We start from the raw sequence: 21491 nt of genomic DNA, 5'->3' as shown, positions 1-21491 counted from the left end.
GAAGAGAGAAAGGCAAGGGAGACGCCTGGTCTGTGATTGGAGGTCTTCCTATGGCCATCAGCCTATAGATGGTGCACGTGGGTTTCTTAAGGGTGGTTCAGCCTCACCCTGTTGTCTCCCAGGAGCAGCTGTGTCTCCTTTTGGGGCTTAATAGTGGCTGACACGCTCATCACTTCCAGCCGCCTTGCTCCGTTGTGTGGAGCCCCAGAGAATCTTCTCCCTGTGCTCCGAGGAGCACGAGGGGACTGAGGTGGGACAGAGGAGGCCCCCAAGTTCTTCCCGGGAACACTGCCCAGGTCCCTACGTGCCTGGCTTTCTCTGGCCTTCCAGAGAGCCTCCCACCCACCTTTGGAAATCTCTAGCTTGGAAGTGGGCACACGTGTGCCCCCCCGACCCCAGGACCTCAGGCCAGGCTCTCCTGAGGGCGTCATCACCATGCGTCGCTTGGATCACAGCGCCGGGGCCAGCCCTGAGCTCCCGGTCAACAAGGGTCCTTTTCACAGGTACCTTAGGTCTCTTGGGGGTGCCTCCCTTTGCTCAAATCTCTTAGAAGTAGTTAGCACAGAACAAGGTTTTTGTCCCTTTTTGTTGGTGGTGGTTTCATTTATTGCCTTACGTCTAAGAACACCTTCTTGTAGAGAAAACAGTTTTCCAGAAATAATGGTCACAGCTAAGTCAGCTTTCTTACCTTGTCCAAGCATATACGAAAAGCCTTCTGATTTTTGTTTTGCAAAATGGAGTGCCAAAGTCTATGTCGGCATTTATTATTTCTATAAAGTAAGTTTAAGTACCGGGAAAAGCAATCAAAATAAGAAATTTTGTATGGCGTTTCGTCCTTAGAACTTTCATCTAAACTTCAGGGAAGTAGGGGCAAGAGAAAATTCGAGGCATGGCACCGGGAGACCCTGAACCCTAAGACCCCAGCGCTGCCAGCGGGGCAAGGGCCAGGCCCAGAGAGGGGAGGGGGAGGAACAGCAGAGGAGAGCCAGAAGCTTCTCTGCGGGGACACCTGAGGGCAGTTGAAAGGCACGCAGCTCACCAGGTGCAGGTCGAGGGAGTAATGGGAGCCACACCTGCAGGGCCACGTGCTCCTGGGAACTTAAGCGCTTCAGCGGCCTGGCGCCTCCGGCAGGAGAGGAGCAGTGCTGGGCTGAGAGTAAGCCTGCCCGTTGTGGAGGCCTGGTGCTTCCTGCTGGGGCATCTGGGATTTCATCTGGAAGGCTCAGGGCAGAGCAGTGAAGCCATTGTTTTAAGCAAGGGGGTGTCCCACCTTGGAACCCAGTGAGGAGGGGGGCGAGGCTGGAGAGGAGAGCAGTGTGATGGGGCCGATGACAAAAGGATGGAGGGAAGAGGCCAAACCCGCCGATCAGAGTGCCAGGTGGGGGCTCTTGGGTGTGGGAAGGAGAGAGGAGGACGCCAGGGGAGGATCCTGGGTTGCTAATTTGGGGGCTGGGAGGATAGTGTGGGACCTGAATGGGGAATCAGATTTAGATGGGATCCCCTGTGGTAGACCTCCCGCACAGCGGCCCATCCCTGGGGACTTTGTATCCATGTGCACTGCTGTGTCTATTGAGGCTTGGGGACAGGAGGGCCAGAATCCTGGTCACGTTGTTGGCACCAGCCCGGACCTGGTTACCAGCGTCTGACAGTGAGGGTTTCTGAATAAGACTGCAAAGAGGAGTAAATCAGAGGACACAATCCATTCCATCCTTGGCTATTCATTTCAAGACCTTTAAAATGGTTGAAACAGAGGTGGGTAAGCCAAGATGTAAGAATTCGTCAATGAAATGTGAAATACGAGAATTTTTGCTTCAGGAAGGTCAGGAAAGCCCCATTTAAAGTCTAAGTCCTAAAAAAAAGAAAGCAAGAGAAAGAAAAGAATAAACAAACAAAAAGAAATAAAACCTGAGTCCTTCTATCTAAGGCGGAGGAGGGAAGGAGTAGGGCAGGTGCAGCCAGTTTCTCCGGGGACGCAGGGTTCACAGGAGCTGAGAGGAGACCTCTGAGTCCCGCCAGCAGGAGGTGGGAAGGGCTGCAGCCCCCAGCTTTAATGTAATATGAGCAGCTTTTCAGACCTGACTTCTCCAGCAGAGGTACTTGAGTTCAGGGACACTTTCTTTAAACATCCTGGCTCACTCCCAGCTGTTTCAGGTATTGGCCCTGCTGGCATTTTGTCTTGGCTCAGTGTTTCCTGAAGACTTGTTTCCTGTGGTTGCTCATTGTGTGTGTTTGGGTGACTCACCTGGCTTGTGGGAGAGCTGAGTACGGCCCCTGGAGCCCCGTCGCGTGGCCTCGGCCACTTTCTTTGCCTCTCCTGCCTCAGTCTCCTCCTCAGCAAGATGAAGAAAGCAGCAGCACCTACCTCACAGTTATTTGCTGCAGGTCTAAGTGAGTTAATCTACATAGTGTGGCCAGCACAGTGCCTGACACAAGTACATGCTCAGTAAGAGCTCACTGTTCTTACTGCTCGACCCATTAGGAGAAACGAAAAATATCATCATCTTCTTCCTCTCAAGGCTGTATCCAAGAATCCACACTTAGTCATTTAAGTAGCATTGTTTTCCACAGAAAGTATCTCCTGCCAGGTTCCTTCACGTGTTCGCAATTGAGTTTAACAGGCATCTGAAGGACACAGCGCCCAGCGGTGGGGAGTCAGGAGCCAGCTCCCCTGTCTACCTCAGCTACCATGAGATGTGTAAATTTATTTGCTCCAAAGTGACCTGTCTGGGATTTCTTTTCCTCTAGGCCCCACTGTAGGTTTCTGGAAGAAGTTGACCGCCTGAGAGGAAAAGACAAAACATGAAAATCGCTTTGAGGTGACAAGCAAGTCCCGTGGCCCCTTGCTTCTCCCACGGCGGGTCTGAGGTTTAAGACCCGTAACTTCAGGTAACAGTCCCACCCCACCCACCCCCGCTGAGATGGACTAGCGTTGGCAGCCCTGATGGTGATTCTTCTCTCAGGAAGTGTGTTCTCTTCCAGGAGCCCTGAAACTTAGAATATTCCACCACATGCAAACGTCTGGTCATGCAAAAAGAAGACGTGGGGGTAGAGGTGGCACCCCAGGTCTGACATACAGCCCAAAGGGTCACCAGGACCCCAAGGTTAGGGCTCTGTTCTCGTTTCTGGCCCACTTCTCTTAATGTCAGTAGTAATAACAGCGACGGCAGGGCCCAACAGGGCCTGTAAAGTGATTACGTGATTACCCAGTATTCCTCAAAGAAGACATCGAATGGCCAGAAAACTTCTGAAAATGAAGAGTAATGAAAGGGAAAGGAGTGGTTCTACCAGATATTAAAATGTGCTGTAAAGCCACAGTCATAAACTGTGTGGCATTAGGATGGAAATAAGTAGATCAAAGGAACAGTATAGGGAGTCCAGAAACAGAAAATAAATCAATCAAGGTGGCATTTCGCATGACTGGTAACGGGACGTGTGGTCTTAGTAAGTGTTGTTGGGACAACTGTCTATTCTTTGGAGGGAAATAAATTCCCAACCTTAGGTAGTGTACCAGAAATAATCCCCAAGTGGATTAAAGAGCTAAATTAAAAAAAACAAAATTATAAAAACATTAAAGAAGAGAATATTTTTGTTATTTGGGGGTGAGAAAGCTTTGTAAAACATGTCACTTAGTATCACATGCAAACACCATAAGCAAAGTTAAAAGGCAAAAAGGGGGAAAAGTATTTACGACATCTGTGACAACAGATTAATCTTCCTAATATATAAATTTATTCATTTAGTCAACATGTATTTATTGAGTGTCTACTATCTGCTGAAAAGTGTTCTAGGCACTAAGGGTGCCAGCAGTAAGCCAAACAGAATCCCTGCTCTTCTGACACTTCTAGTCTAGTGGAGAAGACAGCCAGGGAATAAAGGAAGTGGACGATTGCAGGCCACATGTTGACAAAGGCAGTGGGAAAAAATTAAGCAGGGCTGGGGTGGTTAGGGAGGGTTAGTGAGGGGTTGTATTCTGTGCATATTCAGGGAAGCTTCACCGACAGTGACATTTGAGCAGAAGTATGAAGGAAAAGGGGGGAGGGGTTGAACGCTGGATTTTTTTTTAATGTTGAGCTGATAGGATTTGCTGATGGATTGGATACAGGCTGTGAAAGAAAGCAGTCAAGGAGTGACTTCTAGGTTTGGGGCCTGAGCAACAAGCAGGATTGCAGCACCACTTACTGACCTGGGCATGTCTGAGAGGCTTGGCTTGGGGAGAGCCAGGGGTTGGTTTTGGATGTTTCAGTCTGAGGTCCCTGTTGGTGTACTCAAAGGGAAATGTCAGGGCGATGGTTGGTTGTACAAGTTTGGAATTTGAGGGGAGGTCCGTGGATGGAAATAGGGGAGTTGTTATAGCATAGATTGTATTTGAAGCAGTAAAACTAAACAGATCTCCTGGGGATATATAGACAGAGTATAGTCAGAAGTTTCAAGGACACTGGGGGGACTCTCATCTTGAGGTAAAGGAGTTGAGGGGAACCAGCTAAACAGATCAAAATAGGGTGGCCGCCAAAGTAGGAGAACCATGAAGCCGAGAGACAGTGAGGATGGAGAGATCTGCTCCGTCAGATGTTGCTGATGGCCAGGTAGGGAGGGAATGGAGAACTGCCGTTGGGTTTAGCAGTGAGGAGATCACTGGTGAACCCAGCAGGGGCTGTTTTATTGGAGTGATGGGGACAAAAGCTTGATTTGAGATGATTTATAGCAAGGAAGAGGAAAGCATTTGGAAACAGAAATGGGGCAGAAACTGGAGGGGAATGGAGTTCAGAAGAGTTTTTCCCTGAGAGTTGTTGCAGCGTGTTCTTATCTTAACAGGAATGATCCAGCAGAGGCGGGAAATGGATGGTGCGGCACTGGGGCAGGGAGACTTCTCAAGCGATGGTCTGGTCTAGTGAGAGAGGAGGGAGTCAGCGCGCTCTGGGGCTGGGGGCCTAACCTGCAGCATCCAGGGAGCTGGTAGAGGTGGTTCCTCTTCTCTCAGTGAAGTAAAAGCAAAGTTCTCAACTGAGAGTGAGGACGGGGGAGATGCTGGAGGTGTGAGGAGGAAAGAGAAAGTGTGACTGCCCATAGCAGAGCAGGAGAATAAAGGGGGCAGGAGGGTCAATGATCGTTGGGTGCTTTTCTCCCACCACATGCAGGTGCCCAGGTGAACATGAGTTAGGAGGCCTGTCAATACGAAAGCAATATGATAGGAAGACAGGACATGCTTGGGCACCAAGGAAAACCAAGAAATGCCTATAAACGTAGGAACACCATCCATGATAATTTTAAAATATAATAAAAATAGTGAGGTTTTAATAAAACTAAAAATATGTATAGTTGCTATGTATCAGCAAAGTTTTACTATAATTTTGCTTATGGGCATATATCCTAAGAAATAATGGAAAACCTGTAATTTTGTTCTTAAATGCTACTTTGTAATGGAAAAAAATTAGTTTATTTGATAATCTGAGGAAAGCATGGATTTAAGAATTAATCAACTATTGATTAATTTTAAAAACAGATTTTGTTTCTTCCTTTAGATTGACAAGAGCTCTTACTGGGGATATAAATTGATGCATTTTGGGAGCATGGTGTTTCAGTATTTACCAAAACGTGCAATGTGCATCCCCTTTAGACCCGTCAGTCCTACTTTGAGAAATTATCCTGAGAGATAATAGCTCAAATGCATGGAGCTACATGCACAAAGATGTGCATTTCGGCAGTGGCTATAAGAGTGAAAACCTAGTACATGCCTAGCCCGGAGGGCTTGGGTCACTAATCAGTGGGCACGGTAGGAACAATGGAAACAGAGCTCACACTCACCTCTCACTTTGTAGATGAGGAAACTCGGGCCCAGAGAGAGGGAGTGACAGCCCTAGTCACGTCGCGTGGAGCTCAGACCCCGACGGTGGGCAGTGCACGGCCCTCTTCAACTGGGCTTGGAGTCGGAGTCCCTTACTAGGTACTTAACCATCCTCTCTTTTGGGGAAGCTTTCTTTGTGCTTTTAAAATATTAATTCTCTTCGGTGGGAGGGTGTAGCTCAGTGGTAGAGTGCGTGCTTAGCATGCACAAGGTCCTGGGTTCAATCCCCAGTACCTCCATTGAAAAATAATAACAAATAAATAAACCTAATTACCTCCCTCCCCACTCCCCCCCCCAAAAAAACAAGGATAAAATACTGGGCTTTAAAAAAAATGAGTAAGAAAAATAAAGGTTTAAAAATAAAATAAAATATTAATTTTCAAAATGTTTTGCAAGTTTGTTTACAAGGTCTTCATTACGCAAGGTTTTCCTTGTAGTGGAATCCTGAGTACAAAAGGACAGTTGGGAAAACGGGACAGATTTGGCCTGGGCCAGTGATGGAGACGGACCACTTTTCCTGACTCCCAAGTGGGACTTAGAGTTTGAGAAAGGATATTTTCCGTTTTCCTCCAACTCTGATAAAATTTGTAATAAAAATACAAAGATAACGAGTAGGTCATATTTATCTCACTGGCTGGATTTGATTACAAGAAAATTAAATTAGGACTGTCAACATCTGGGACACTTGGTCCTCTCAGTGGGAGGAACACAGGGCTGTAATGCCTAGAGCTTTGGATTTGGGGTTAGCTTTCCACCCCCGTGGCTCGGGAACATAGGAGGAGCCATCCAGTTTCTCCAAGCTTTGTATCTTCATCAGAAAAATGAGTGGGTGAGCCTGAATGGCCTATAATAACTCCTAGGGTAAGCAGGATGCTCCTTCCTGCTCTGCCACGCCCCTGTTCTGGTTGGCTGGGTCAGACAGATGTTGGTGCTGGAATCAAGTCCCCCATCCCTCCACAGTGCCACCCTGGTTCTCCTCCACTTGAGAAAAGCCCATAGAAATAAATGCCTCTGTGCCTCCTTGTGCCAATTCCAGACCTCCAATGGCCGACCAGAGAATGGACATTTCTTCAACAATCAGTGACTTCATGTCGCCGGGAGCCACCGACCTCCTCTCCAGCCCTCTGGGTACCAGTGGCGTGGATTGCAACCGCAAACGCAAGGGCAGCTCCACCGACTACCAGTAAGACCTTTAGGCTCTTCCTCTGGCTAAGCTCATGTCAGCTCATGGGCATGAATACCTAGGGGCCAGCTACTGTCACTCCTGGAAGAAGGCATCCCACTGTGGAAAGGGACGGGAATGAACGAGCCGATTCCAGGTGGTCCCACAGTTGTTTTTTCCTTTACCTTCCCCCTGGATTGCAAGCAGTGGGGAGCCTCCAGTACTGCAGAGGCATTTACTTCCCCTCCTTTCCCCAAGGAGGGAAAAAGAACAGCCTTAAAGACAAGTACCGCCTTCTACCCCTTTCTTCATTTTCTTTTACTCCTTTGAGCAAGATGGCCAAGTCCATGGATGTCACTTCCGTGGTTTCAGAGAGAGCTTTGCCTGAGGGCCTGTCTTGCTTCATTAATGTTTGTGGAGTAAATAAGTAGAGGTCATCTCCAGAAACAGTAATAGTAATAGGAACAGTGATTCTGTCCTTGAAACATTTAAATTAGTGTATACCTGTTACATTAAATAGTACTTTCATTTCTTCTTAGACTTGATGGCTTTTCTTTTGAGTAAGTGAACTTTCACACTTACAGTCAACTCCTCTGTATCTGTACAAACACCTAGGGAATAAGACAGTGGAACACCCAAAGGCACGTTTTGTTTTGTTGAGGCAACTGTGTGGTATCTTACCCAGATGTCCATTTGAGAGGTTTTCTTCTGTTTAATGAGGGAAAATCTCCAAGGAAGAACCGCCCCCCCTACAGCAGATGTCCTTTCTGCTGAAGTTCACAGGTTGAATTTGGGGAGCACAGTGGCTGGAGGTCAGATGCCCACTAGGAGATGCTATGAGTAATATGTAAGTGATCCCAGATGAGTAAGAGAGTGGACACCCAGGGGACGGAGGGTGGTGTGAGGGCGGAGAGGGTGTTCTTCCGTAGCAGTAACTCCCCAGCAGGGAAACCAAGCGTATTCTGTGATTCTTTGTCTCAGGCAAGTGCTGACAGAGCCCTTGGCGCCTTCTAAGACCTCTCCTGTCTAAATCTGTGGTTTCCAACCTTGTCACCACCCAAGACCTTCAGGTTTCTCACATGGACCCCAGTTTGCAAATCTTCTGTGGTTCATGGAGACCCTGTTCATGAAGTCATTTTAATGTACTCCAGTCATATCTGTCAGGCAGAGCTTCTTCACCTGAGATGATCATCCTGCCTCAGTGAGCAGATACAAGTCTAAACAAAGGGAGTTTTCATCTTCCTGCGTGGCCCATGTGATCTCTCCTGCACCTGAGGTCGAGCTAGAGAAACTCGTCCCTGTGAGGAAATCCAGGGCTCCTGGTTGGTCACCACTGTTCTGGGATGCCTGTGACATGCCTCGGGGCTCCTGAGAAAGTTGTTTTTGCCCTTGAGATTACACTGTTGGGAGGGCCATAACCCCTCCTGTCTTATGGGAGAAAGGAGAGAGGCCCAGATGGTAGTCAGTGCCCCCCAATGGATGGAGGGGCTGGGGAAAGGTGGGAACTAACCAGGGGGATTTAGAACTCCTTCCTCTGAGGATTTCAGTTTCTACTGAACCACAAGGTGCCATGAACACTGGGTTCTGGAGTCCATGAAAGGAAGGCAGATTTCTGCTGTGACCTAAGGACTCTCTGTGGCCAAACAGGGTTCTACGTTCCCCAGTCCCAGGCCTCCTTCTGTCCTAATTCCTCAGACCTTGGGGTTTCCCACCGAACTGAGAGCCAGAGCAGTGCCTCTGAAGAGCCGACTTGGGGCTCTGCTCAGTACTTCTCTGTCGGTACTTTGATTCCCCCTCCCCACCACCCCAACCCAGATATACATGTGTGCACACGTATATTTGATGCTCAGTACATTTTGCATGTGAATAACCTCCATTTATCCAGAATAGTGGGGGGTAGGGAGGATGAAGTGTTATAGTTATTTGGATACTCTGGTTAACTTAGAATTTCCAAAAAGGCTGTGTATTCCTAGTTTTCTCAAACAATCAATATGGTAAAATAAATGTCAACTATATATAACTCTGATAATCTGGAAAATCAGTCTGAGTTTTACAGTAGGTTCATGGTGGTTTTGTTTTACGGTTTTATGTCAATAGTCAACACTGCGGCTGTTTGAGCTTCTCACTGCTTGGGTTCTGGATAGACGGGGGTCTTCTGTATAATGATAGGAAACTATTTTGCATGTCTTAATAGTCACATTCTCTTTTGTTTTTTCAGGGAAAGCATGGACACAGACAAAGATGACCCTCATGGAAGGTACCGTGAACCTGGTCATTTGAACCTCAGCGTCCTCGTAGCCATTGTCTTTGCATAATTACACACTCCGTTACTTGGTGCAGGTTCCACCCAGGTCCTTGACTGGGGATAAGCAAGGAGGCTGTGAGCCCGTGGGCTCAAGGTCTCCCCCGCTTCCCCCCAGCCCTTACGTGTCGTATAAAGATGACCAGGATCAGGGAGGAAGGAAAAGAGATGTGTAACTCTGCTCTCATCTCCAGGGGATCTTGTGTTTATCTTTACCCTGTATTTCTTCCAGGTTAGAATACACAGAGCACCAAGGAAGGATCAAAAATGCAAGGTAAGCTGGGACCCTCATTCTGTGTGTGAACAGCCCTGGCTCTGGCTGCTTGGAGCACAGCTGAGGGGGCTCTGCGCGTCTGGTCCCTGTCTAACAGTCCTCCCGAAACTGTCACAGCCTTAGGGAATGAGGACCGGGGTAGGGGCTGGGCTGGATGTGAAGGCCTCTGAAAGGCCTTTCTTTCTTAGCACCATGAAGCTACAGGCCAGACCCGGGGGCGCCCTGCTCCCTTGAGTAGATTCTGTAACTCTGTCCTTCCTGCCTCCAACCACCCCTCTTTTCCCCTTGGGGCCTGAGCTCTCCAGCCGTTAGCCCCCAGGGCCACCTGATGCTGTGTCCTGACACAGAGCTGGGGGCCGCAGAATTTGACTGACCGGAAACTTCTGGCCTTTCCCTCATGGACCAGCTTCAGCGAGAGACTCCGTGCTTCTCTTGCTACAGCAGCAGTAGCCAACTGCCCACACACCTCTTTAGGGGGACAGTCACCAATGGCAGGTGCAGACCGGTCAGGGAGAAAGTGTGCCAGCAGAGGCGCCATCCTGCCTCAGCGGGTAGCAGCTACTGGGAGGAAGGCATGTGACATTCTTCAGTGGAAATGCCTGGGGACAGATGTAGCCTCTGCTGCATTGAGCTGGGGTCACGGCTGATCCATGGACGGCAGCATTAGTTACCTCAATCAGTGAGTCTGTGACAGGCCGCGCAAACCTCAGAGACAGCTCAGCATAGGGCCTCACTGATGTCTGTCCTGCTCACTTGGCTCTTTGAAACCTCCACTTCCCTCTCTGTCCTTCACCCCCATCCAAAAACCCAGCTTCACAGAGGCTGAGAGGAAAAGAAATGGGGAGAAACGTCAACAAGTCCGTTTACTCTGAGAAGACAGTTTCTGTGATATTTCTCAATCCTGGGGATGCAGTGAGCATAGAAACAACTAATACTGACCTGGCAGTGAGGCTACTTTTTTTTGGTGCCTTTAGTAGAAAAGTCTATTTTGAAACATTCTGCAGATCCTAAATTTGCCTTGTCAGATGAACATTGAAAGCAGTTACAACTTATTTTCACCCCTGTTTCCTTGATGCTCTGTTACAGAAATCCTTTTTCATGTTGTTGTTTAGGGAAGCTCACAGTCAGATTGAAAAGAGGCGCCGGGATAAAATGAACAGCTTTATTGATGAATTGGCTTCTTTGGTACCGACGTGCAATGCGATGTCCAGGAAATTAGATAAACTTACCGTGCTGAGGATGGCCGTTCAGCACATGAAAACATTACGAGGTAAGATCCCAGGCTTTACTGTCCTTTACGCCCTTGCTCACAAATGCCACCACCCTTACCCAGAATGTTCCCGAGTCCCTAAGGGAAATAAATGTTCGTTACTTATAAGCATGTAGCCTTGAGTAATATGCCTGTCATTTTCAGCCATAGACTCGGGGCCAGAGGAAGCAATTATTGAGCTCATGTGAGCATCAAGATGTGGGTCTCCTGTCCTACATCTCCGGAGGGTGGAGGCTGTGTTCTCCGCACAGAAGCAGGCTCCATGCACATCTGAGAGGAGACTGCTAAAATCCCATCTTGCATATGTGTGTGCCCAGACTCCACCCATGCAGGGATAAGCCTCCCACGTGCAGGTGCAGCTAGTGACACAGAAAAGTCAGTTTGTTTTTAAGGGAAAAATTCATCATTGGGAGGAGTGAGTCACTAGTTGATGGCTCTTGAGCATTTTATTGTCAGGAATGAACACTGATGATATTTTCATCTTCCTGGAATTTTCCCAAACCAGATCAACTCTTTATGAGGGAGGCAGTATTTTCCTTCTTTTCTGAGTGTGCGGTGGGTGAGAAGACAGAGGCAGAAATGTGGAAGTGACTTATCCGAACCACAGGAGAAATCTGAACCATGTCAGGCTTTTTAGTGAATGCTGGTCCTGGAATTTTCCATAGCTAGCCTTGGACTATTTGAGGAAGTTGGAAAGTGGGCGCTCACTCAGATCTCTGACCTGCGTGGTGAAAGAATTACGTCTTTGTGTTTCTACAAAGCCACCGGAAGTAAGAAGCAGCCGGTTTTGTCTGACTTTTGATTGTTATTCAGAAATACAAATGTTGTATCCTGTGCTTGGAAAATGGCATTTAAAAATTCATATTAGCAGAGGTGAAAGAGATTAAATTGTGATAACTGATTTCTATTACATTGGAAGGAAAAGAGTGGCAGGTCTCCCAAAAAGCAGGGACGTGGGTCAGTGATGTGTGCCTGGTTAGTTGGTAGTTCACAGGCACGTTCTGTTTCCCTCCTTCCTGGTGGCACTTGGAGTTGTTCTGGATCATTCCATTTGATTTCTTCACCATTCTACTAACCATTCTGCAGGTTCCAACTCATTTATCGCTGGTGTTTTTCTCTAAGTTATCATTCTCCCGAGAAATGCCAGATTGACAGCCTTTTAAACATAAGGCTTGTGCCCTTTCAGTCCTGGGAGCTCAAATTGCATCCACTGAAGTCATGCATTTCTCCGGGTTGCCAGGCTCATTTAACTCAACCCCAGTGCAGAGGAGCTCACAGCAAATGTCTTCTACAGTGTGTTTACTCAGGGCCTGGCAGACTAGCTGACTTCCCAAGAACATTCAGAGTGGTGATTTGAGGAACCACTAGACAACCCATTTAATACAGATCTTGGGAGGAGGGCACCTCCCAGGAGCCTCTGCCCATTTGCTTCTAGAGCTGCGTTCTCTCTTAGAAGCAGGTTTTTAACTTCCTCTTATCACCTCTTGATTTTTGCTATAACGATAAAAGCAAGCTCGTTAAGTTTCCTGTGGACAACAGTGTCCTCTTTTCAGTGGAATTTGCTTTGGCGTTAGAGGATTCTGTCCAAAGCCAGATCTAGCCCTGTCTCTGTTAAGGGAAAAGAAGATAAAATTTAGATCGCAGGTGGTAGGGACTAGGCCGCATCTGGAAGGCTTGAGGCAGTCAGGTGGAATGAGACATTATTTGTATATAAAGTGTGCCAACTCTCTCTTTTTTTTCCCCTGTAAGGTGCCACCAATCCATACACAGAAGCAAACTACAAACCAACTTTTCTGTCAGATGATGAATTGAAACACCTTATTCTCAGGGTATGTTGCAATTATGGGATTGTTTTACACAACATTTATTTTTACAAATTTCAGTGATAAGTACCAGCGTGTGGGAATTGGATGTCTCAACACTGAACTTTGTAAGGTGCACGTCCTCTTTTGAGTCTCCACCTTACCTTACCATTTGGACGGGCTTCACATCCCTTCCCTGAGACTCTTCTCTTCCACCCTTGCTCAGGCAAAAACTGAAGGTCTAGGCTACTGCAGCTTTAAATCAGAAGAGCAGAATTTTGTTAGAAATAGGAGGTAATTAGGAATCGCCTTTCTGCATGAGGGTTTTCGAAAGGGACTGAAACTGAGAGCAACTGAGAATTTATCTCATCCTCATTTAATCACTAGCACAAAAGCATCCACCTAAATCTTTATACCAAAATTCCATCAAAACAACAAAACTTCAAAAACATCATGGCCTGAGGAGGAAAATAAGTGGAGGCAATGCTTTCACCCACTCAACTGCAGGGCTGGCTCCCTACTGCCAGTCTCTGCAGAGGGGCAGCTGGGGTGGCACCGTGGGAACCTGGCTTCTGTGCAGAATGAGGTCTGCTCCCAGGTAGAGTGAGATTTGCTTGGAAATTAAAGGAAGAGACACTGGATTCAGAAACAGGTCCTCTTGCAAATCGTAAAAAGAAAAATAGAAAAATGTCACTAACAGGCAAGATACCTGCACCCATGTCCCCACAGCCAGTGCTGTCCCCGCTTCTCGGAACAGAAGTCTGCAGAGCCCAGAGGTGGGGGCAGTCCAGCTGGGTTTGTGCACCCTCATTTTCAGCTCCACCTGGCTTCAGGCGCTCTAAGTCCAGCCTGCCTGCTCACTCCAGTATCCTGCCCACCCCCTCGTGATGTGCTGTGTTAACTGCCAGGAACAGAAGGCCTGATGAATGAACAGAGTTTTGTTTCTTAAGCAGAGCTGGTCCTGGGGGGAGCCTGGTAGGGGTCGGGTGTGGTGGTTCAGTGAGGTCAGCAGGAACCGGGTCCTTTCCGTCTTCTCACACCACCCTGCTGAGCTGTTGTGCAGCTCTTTTCCTTGTTGGAGTGAGCTGGCTGTGCCAGGTCTGAGTGACCAGACCAGTCAGAAAAAAGGGGCAGGGGCGGTTCTCGGCCAGCTGTCCTTTGTACCAGGAGAGGATACGCCTTCCTGGAAGTCCAGTAGTGGGCTGGAGCTTATCCAGAAAGTGTCACCTGGTCACCCTCAGCTGCAAAGCAGGTTACAGAGCATGCATCGAGGTCTTCCAGCCTCCACAGAAGAAGCTGGCAAGAGAGAAGGGGGTTGGGAACAGCACTTGCTGCACACAGTTTCCAAAGCCACGTCCATTTGCTAGATTTCCCTCCAGAAGTGGCTCCCACAACCCAGCACGGAACTTCAGCTGCGGTCTGGTTGGCCTGGGGCTGGAGGAGGCTGGTGCCTGCCTGGCAGTAGAAGCCATCTTATTAGTGTCATGTTTGGGGCGGCTGTAACTCTGCCCCTCCCCAGCAGAATTGTTAGGCCAGGTTTTTCCAGCTTCTTTTTTACCTCTATGAAATCTATTTATTGGATAGTCCTGCATTCCAGCTTGTCATCAGCTATCTTTTGAAGCTTCGCATGACTTGTAGATCTGATCAGCCCGCTTTCTGTCTTTCATTTTCATCCATTCACAGCAAACATTTTAGCACTTACTGTTTCTGCACAGCACTGTCCTATAAACTTCCAATCATTGATAAACAGTGAAGCTGAGCAAGTTTGTGATGGTCCTTTGGTTACCACTGTCAAGGCATACTTGGAGGACCCAACTCTGCCCTCACCTCTCCATCCTTTTCATAAATATGTCCTTCTCAGGGAGGACTTGCTGGAGTTAAGATAGAAACTCTGTCTACAGCCTCTCCCAAGAAATCACCAGGGCTGGCTTCATGTGCAAGCAACCTATGCAGTCCCATGGGGCCTGGCACCTGGTTTAATGCTCCACTGTCGCCATCTTGAAAATTATAATTTTTGAACAGGGTCCCTGCAGTTTCTTCTGTACTGGGCCCTACAAATTGTGTAGCTGGTCCCAATTGTCATACTGGTAACTTGGTGTTTTATATGTAAATATATATACTTGTATATATTTACATATATATTTATATATAAAACAAACTGCTTTTGTAATGACATACTTGCCTTGTTGCTGCTTGGGGATGGAGTAAGGATTACAAGGCTACTAGTACTTCATCTCAGGCTTGCCTTCTCCGGGATCCTGTTTCCTACAACATCAGCGGTGGTCCGTCCTCCCTGATGGAATTTTCCTCACCTCCCTGACCCATCTTGGTGGCTGTGAAGTGCTGTCTAATTCCTTGCCGTTTCCTGGGAATTTTCTTCGACAGACGGCAGGCTCCACTCAGATGATGTTTGGACAGTTTGGCAGCGGGAACTGGACTCCCTCTCTTCCTTACCAATGCAAATCTGACTAATTGCTTCTTTACTAAGTGCTTTCACAATGTCTTTAATAACTGGTGTGTCAGGGAGCAGTCAACCTGATCAGTTTATAATGCCTGGATCCTCTGCCTCCTGTGTTTTGAAAACAAGGCGGCCCCTCGGGCTCCGTGTCATTCATTAGCTAGCACGTCCTCCCTAGAGCAAGCCTGCCCTGGTCCTCCTGGGACCCATGGTTCTCATCTCGCTGTTTCCTGGCGGTCTTCTTGGCCCCAGCTCCTCCCCCTAATGGTGTTTATCTGCCCGAGTGAAGCAGTCAGAATGTCTCAAGTCTCTCCTACGGTGACTGCATTCACTGGCCTCTGGAACTGTTTCTCCCTCCCCCAGATGTGCTGGAATCCTCTTGGCTTGTGTCATCTGTTTAGGCCTGACTTTGCCCAGCGTTTCTTCCAGGTGTCTTCTTCCTGGGCACCTTTTAGGCCACACCACTTCTTTAATGAAAAGCCTCAAAATACTTCTCTTGTTGGGTATAAGATTGTCTGCAAGGCAAATGAAGGAGTTATTAATACCCTCTCTTTTGACAGAATGAGGCTTCCAGCAGATGGTGCTGGGAAGTTGCTTCCCCCTCACTGTCCTCCCTTGCCCTGGGCCCGCTCAGAGGCCGCACTTAGGAAGGAGCATCCCCAGCTCCTTTCTGGCCAGGCAGCCAGCCAGGTCTCGCCCCGTAGTAGTGGTTCTGCTCCCCTTCTCCTCCCTTTCTCTCCGCACAAGCACGTGCACCGTTCTGTTACCTTCTCTCATGTGAATTCATTTCCTAGTTCTTTGGATTAAATTGCATCCCAGAGGCCCTTTTGTGGAAAAGAAGAGTTTCTCTAGATTCTTCCAAAGAACAGACTGCAGACCAGTGAATTAAGCAAGGTAACAACCCACTGTGTGTCAGGCCAGGGTAGCGAAGTACAGAGTAAGTTCACGGCAGAGTGGGGACCGCCCTCCCTGGCACCGGGAAGGCCCCCGTGAGAGCTGAGTGGTTGTCCATCTGGAAAGTCACGGATGAGATTCGGTCACATGTGCACAAAATATCCTAAGCTCTCAGGTACCATAGCTTCAGTATTTATCTGCTTCAGTCTATCTGACACACACTGTCTGTCTCCACACCTGTCTTTATCAGAACTTTAGGTTTTTACTTGTATTTAGAATGAAGAAGAGGTAAAAAGAATCTAAGTAGAAATTTTTGCTTTGCTCTTCTTGTCTCACTCATGATATGAACAGCCCAGCCGTGGATCAAGGGATAATATTTGAGAGCAGTCGTTCCCAACCCTGCATACGTTGGAGCACTTTAGGGTGGGGGTGAATATAATACCAGTGATCCAGCCCCATTCCAGACCATCAGCGTTATAAAAAAAAAGCAAACACCACTTCACATGTTGAGATCTATTCCAGAGAGCTCCCTGGAAAAAGAGGTGTTCAAGTTGAGGGCAGATGGCACTGAGATATTGGCGAGGGGGTGGAATTCTGATCTTAAAGTTTCCTTCCAATCTCAGACCCTATGATATTACTGAGTTATCATTAGAGCAATGAAATAGATTTATTTGGACCTTCATACAATCAAAGGAAAATTCTTAAGCTGGATTCTGCTTTGAAACAGGTCTTAACTTTAATGGGACTTCCCCTGTAATCATTAGCTGATGCACGTGTACATCCACCTTGGAGAGAATCTCATCACTCGCATAAGGCGTTTGTTTGAAGCGTCCTGTTCTCAGGATACCTGTGAAACTGTCAGTGCCTGCAGTCCTGTGCTTGGGATACATAGAAAACAAATCCGTATTTGCTGTCAGAGTGATGATAAATCCTGTTTCCTAAAGTATGGTAAATTGACTATCCATTTCTCCTGATTAGGCAGCAGATGGATTTTTGTTTGTCGTAGGATGTGACCGAGGGAAGATACTCTTTGTGTCAGAGTCTGTCTTCAAGATCCTCAACTACAGCCAGGTACTGCTCCTGTTCCTGCTGGTGGTGGGCAGCCTCACAGCAGCCAGAAAGGTCATCCACTTTTCAGGATAATCATGATAGACGAGTCACATGTGAAATGCATATATTGCTCCCCCAACCCCGTCCTTCTTCCAGAAAATTCTTAACACAGAGATGAATATAACCTCAGAAAACTCCTTTAATGTGTTTTTTTCCCCCATTGGAAAATTTGATTCTGATCTCAGCATTATAACTGTCTTATTGCTGCAAGATAGATATCGCACAGTGTAAGGATAGGAGGGCAAGGGGCCCTCCGACAAGGAAGATGTAGGCAGACAGTATGGTATCAGGGACTAAGCAAAGTGGGAATCCACCCAGTAGTGTCTGCAGTAATGTGTCACTTTTTAGCTCTGTCGAACCTCAGCTTCCTCTCAAAAATGATTGTAATAATCCATACCTTTTATGACTGTTTGATAAAATGACTGATAAGATGACCGTCGATAAAAGCTTCTAGAGCACAGCTGTTCACCTATTGTGTCCCTAGAGTTTTTACTCATTATTTTCATTCATTCCCTCCTTCACATGCTGGTATTTGCAAGGAAGCTTGGTAAGGCAGAAGAATTGAAGTCTCAAAATAACATTTATGTAAATTAGAATCAATGTCAATGTAGTATCTCCAAATGTCTTGCTCTTTCTAGTCTTAGAGCAGAGTTATGGAGGAAGTTACTCAGGTCTCTGCCAACAGATTAGGCCCCCGAGGCTTATAGTGTGACACAACTTGTTTAAGAACCGAGAGGCTTAACGGAGTCAGAGTCAGAGCTCACGCCCCGCATTCCTCCCTCTGACGTCTTAGGGGGGAATTTGTGGGCATCAGAAATAAAAGAATACATACAGCGGAAAGATATTTGCCTGAGAGGAGAAAGATTTATGTAGTTTTTCTTTTATGTTATGACCTTTTTCCTTCATGTGTTTTCAGCTGTGTGGGTTTTTTTGTTGTTGTTTTTGGTTTTTGGTTTTAGTGGGCACTGGGGATTGAACTCAGGACCTCGTGCATGCTAAGCACACACCCTACCACCGAGCTATACACTGCCCCTCATGTGTTTTCAAAACCACACTCTGGGTGCCCCATTCATTATGTTTATATCTAGGCAAAGTGATTGGACTTGTGTACACGTTCACATGTGAAATATTTGAAACCCATGCTTAAAAATGCAGAATGAAGGCAAAGCACTTGTTAGAAAGTTTATATTCCACGTGCCATTGACTTGTCATTTTTGATGATACCTTCCCACAGAATGATCTGATTGGTCAGAGTTTGTTTGACTACCTGCATCCTAAAGATATCGCCAAAGTCAAGGAGCAGCTCTCCTCCTCCGACACTGCACCCCGGGAGCGGCTCATAGATGCAAAAAGTGAGTACGGAGCCCCGCAGTGGGGTTGCTGGCCCCGGCCTGGGTCCCTGCCTCTCCGCCCTTTACCTGGCTCACAGGGGCCATCTTTGGCTACATGGAGTTATTTGTGTTGTGTTACTTTGTGTTTAGTTCTCTTTTGTTTTACATAAAGAAGAAAATTCAATGTCCACGTTCATGAGAGGAAAAACAGCTACTTTGATTTGATTCTTTATGATTTGCAGTCACTTTTGTTTTTTTTTTCAGAATCTAGAAATTCCCAGTTGTATGTTCCTGAGTTAAAAGGGTTCACATCCCTTTGGTTTGTTCCCCCCGAAGAAAAACCACCTCTGTTTATCTGAGTTGCACCCATGCAGTCTCCTAAGATAAAAATTAGGAAACTTCAAGTATAAATATGACATTTCATCGACCAAAAGTGGTTCCTCACTAGATTAGCCGTCCCTCCCAGCTTCCTGCTCCTGCACCCCATCCCCATGTCCCGGGTGAGGCCCCAGGAGAGCTCTCCTCCAGTCCCATGTCGGGCTGTGGCTCCAGCAGTGAGGAGCGTAGACTCGAGTCAGGCACTGGGCTCACATCTTGGCTCCACCATTTACTAGCTGTGTGACCTTGAGCAAGTAACTTAACCCCTCTGTGCTTCAGCTTCCTTATCTGCAAAATATTACCTGTTTCATTGTGTTGTTGTGAGAATTCAGTATGCTAATAACATAAAGCATACAGGACCGTTCCCAGCACACAGCACAACATGGTGTTCACCCTGCCCAGTGCCGTCATAGTCTAACTAGTTTCCCGCTTCCAAACTCTGTTATAATCTCTGGAAGGAAATGCCACCAGGGGAATCTCCTTAAACCACCCTTTTCACTCTAGTACTCCCCTTCCTCCTGTAAGTACAGTGAGTCCCAGGTACATGTTGCCCTTTATAGTCTGGCCCCTGGCAACTTCTTAGTGGCCTCGAGAGAAAAGGATGAATGCTGTTGGTCCTTGTCTTTCAGGCTCTCACCATATAGTCAGGGAGACAAGGAGACAGCACCACGCATAATAGGTGCAGCCAGAGAAACAGGACCAGGCATAGAGAACGATGATTATTAATTCTCATGTGGGCGTGGGGACAGGCATCGCAGAGCAGGTGACAACCCCAGGTGGGTTTGAAAAGATGAATTAATGCTTGCCAGGTGACGAAGGGAGGAAAAGAGCAGAGGGAACGATTTGTGGATGGGCGCGGAGGTGTGGTGCTGTGGCCTGCTTGTGCTGCCGGAGCAAAACCTGCAGGGGAGGGGAGGGCTGGACCGCGAAGACCTTTTCATCCATGGGGACAGTGAAGGGCTCTGAGCTAGGAGGGACAGACCGGGGTTGGCTTCCGGGGAGGATCACTGAGTCAGCAATGCAGGAGGTAGGTTGGCAGGGTGAGACCCCGGAGGAGGCCTGAGCAGTAGCCACTCCTCTGCTGGTTGCTGCCATGGTGGGTAGTGGGGCACTCGTCACCCCAGACACGATCTGTAGCCCCAGCTTTTGCACTGACTAGTAGCCAGGCTTCTGTCTGGATCATAGTCCTACTTTTCCTCCAGAGACTCTAATTCAGTTGGTCCAGAACTGCACTATGGAAACACAATTCAAACCATAAATATGAGCCACAAACATGATTTTAAATTTTCTGGTAGCCACCTTTAAAAAAGTAAAAATGCAAAATTAATTTTAATACTATATTTTATTTAACATGCTAAATCCAAAATGAGGTCTTTTACATTCTTTTTTGGGGGGGTGGGTACTAAGTCCTTGCAATCCTGTGTGGAGGTGAGCTGTACATGTGAATACAGCCAGACCAGCCACAGCTCAAGTTAATAGCTGCCTGTAGCTAGTGGCTGCCATGCTGGGCAGCACGGACCTCGTATGGGGTCCAAGAACCTGCAGGCTGATACAGCACCCGGGGTCCTGCTTCCTCCTTTCCATTCCAGTGTCCAAGTCCCAGTCCATGTTCTTCCTCCTCTGGGAAATGGCGGTTGTTTCTGCCATGTATTGGGCACTAATCAGTCATCCATCACATTGCATTATCATTAATCTTTTCACTGTGAACTTCTGTTTCTCCTTCTCAGCAGTCCTCTCCTGCTGGATGTGGGAACCCCCTGTGTCTTTCTTTTTACTCCCAGAGCACCTGGTCTGTTCACCCAGTAGCTGCGCGCCACATAGTCTGTAAGCATTCCAGATCCACGGCGCTCCTGTCCGTGTCGCACCTAATACACCCTAACCTGAGCAGTAGTGTTATTTTATGCCATCATGAAAGAAAAGGCTTTCTTCAAGGGCACACTCCCCCTCCTGACAGACAACACTACCCTCAGTTTATCACATTTTGTGTATTGATTTGCAGCTGGACTTCCAGTTAAAACAGATATAACCCCCGGGCCATCTCGATTATGTTCTGGAGCACGGCGTTCTTTCTTCTGTAGGATGAAGTGTAACAGGCCTTCAGTAAAGGTTGAAGACAAGGATTTCCCCTCCACCTGCTCCAAGAAAAAAGGTAACCACTTAACAGTTCTTTAAGTTCTATGACAGGTGAGGCCAGCTTTCTACAGCGGAGCGCTCAGCAGGGTGTGGGTTCAGAGCGCAGGTCCCAGGACGCAGCCGGGACCCCACAGGCCCCACCTCAATGAGGGCCTTTGGGGAGGAGGGGGGAATTGGACGACCTTGATGGTGTCACGATGACAGAGGTTTGTGGGAAGGCTTCCTCTGTTTAAATTCCATTTTAACGTGGTTGAGAAAGTGTCCTCTCGGTCACAGAGTACAGCACCCACCGATGCGCCAGAATCATTCTCGCTAAGTTCCCAGTGCCTGCAGGTCACTAAGTGCAACAGACATTTTCATTTTTCTTCCATCGTAAAGTGTTCCCTTCCTTAGGATTCGGTGAAACCACTTTCTTCTCGTCTTCTCTGTCCTCTCCCACTCAGGCTCTCTTCCTGGTTCCTTTGTTGGCTCCTCCTCTTCTGTCCCTGGCCTTCTTCTCTTAAGAGGAGCGGATGTACACCCGAGCCCCATAGGT

The 21491-nt window shown here is 47.6% G+C and overlaps 1 protein-coding gene across 10 annotated transcripts in view; it reads left to right on the top strand.

Annotated features, from left to right (window-relative positions):
• The window catches only part of BMAL1 (basic helix-loop-helix ARNT like 1), a 354823-nt gene that overhangs the window by 316061 nt on the left and 17271 nt on the right, over positions 1-21491 (top strand). For 5 of the 10 annotated variants that reach the window (XR_010383397.1, XM_064492559.1, XM_064492560.1 and 2 more), the window contains 11 exons: positions 2746-2886; positions 5817-5941; positions 6879-7025; positions 9223-9261; positions 9539-9580; positions 10693-10850; positions 12600-12679; positions 16983-17075; positions 18349-18466; positions 20823-20972; positions 21400-21489. Coding sequence is in view for 9 of the 10 variants with exons in the window: in XM_064492559.1 (XP_064348629.1) it covers positions 6886-7025; positions 9223-9261; positions 9539-9580; positions 10693-10850; positions 12600-12679; positions 16983-17075; positions 18349-18466; positions 20823-20972; positions 21400-21489 (910 nt within the window). In the remaining variant the exon portion in view is untranslated. Of the gene's footprint in view, positions 1-2745; positions 2887-5816; positions 5942-6878; positions 7026-7600; positions 7852-9222; positions 9262-9538; positions 9581-10692; positions 10851-12599; positions 12680-16982; positions 17076-18348; positions 18467-20822; positions 20973-21399; positions 21490-21491 lie in introns of those variants that run through there. The other 5 variants (XM_031459989.2, XM_031459988.2, XM_064492562.1 and 2 more) reach the window with 4 other exon arrangements.

This window comes from Camelus dromedarius, chromosome 12, assembly GCF_036321535.1.
Source record: "Camelus dromedarius isolate mCamDro1 chromosome 12, mCamDro1.pat, whole genome shotgun sequence".
Classification (NCBI taxonomy): domain Eukaryota; kingdom Metazoa; phylum Chordata; class Mammalia; order Artiodactyla; family Camelidae; genus Camelus; species Camelus dromedarius.
Note: the sequence above shows the minus strand (reverse complement) of the source record. Positions and strands in the feature narration are given on the sequence as shown.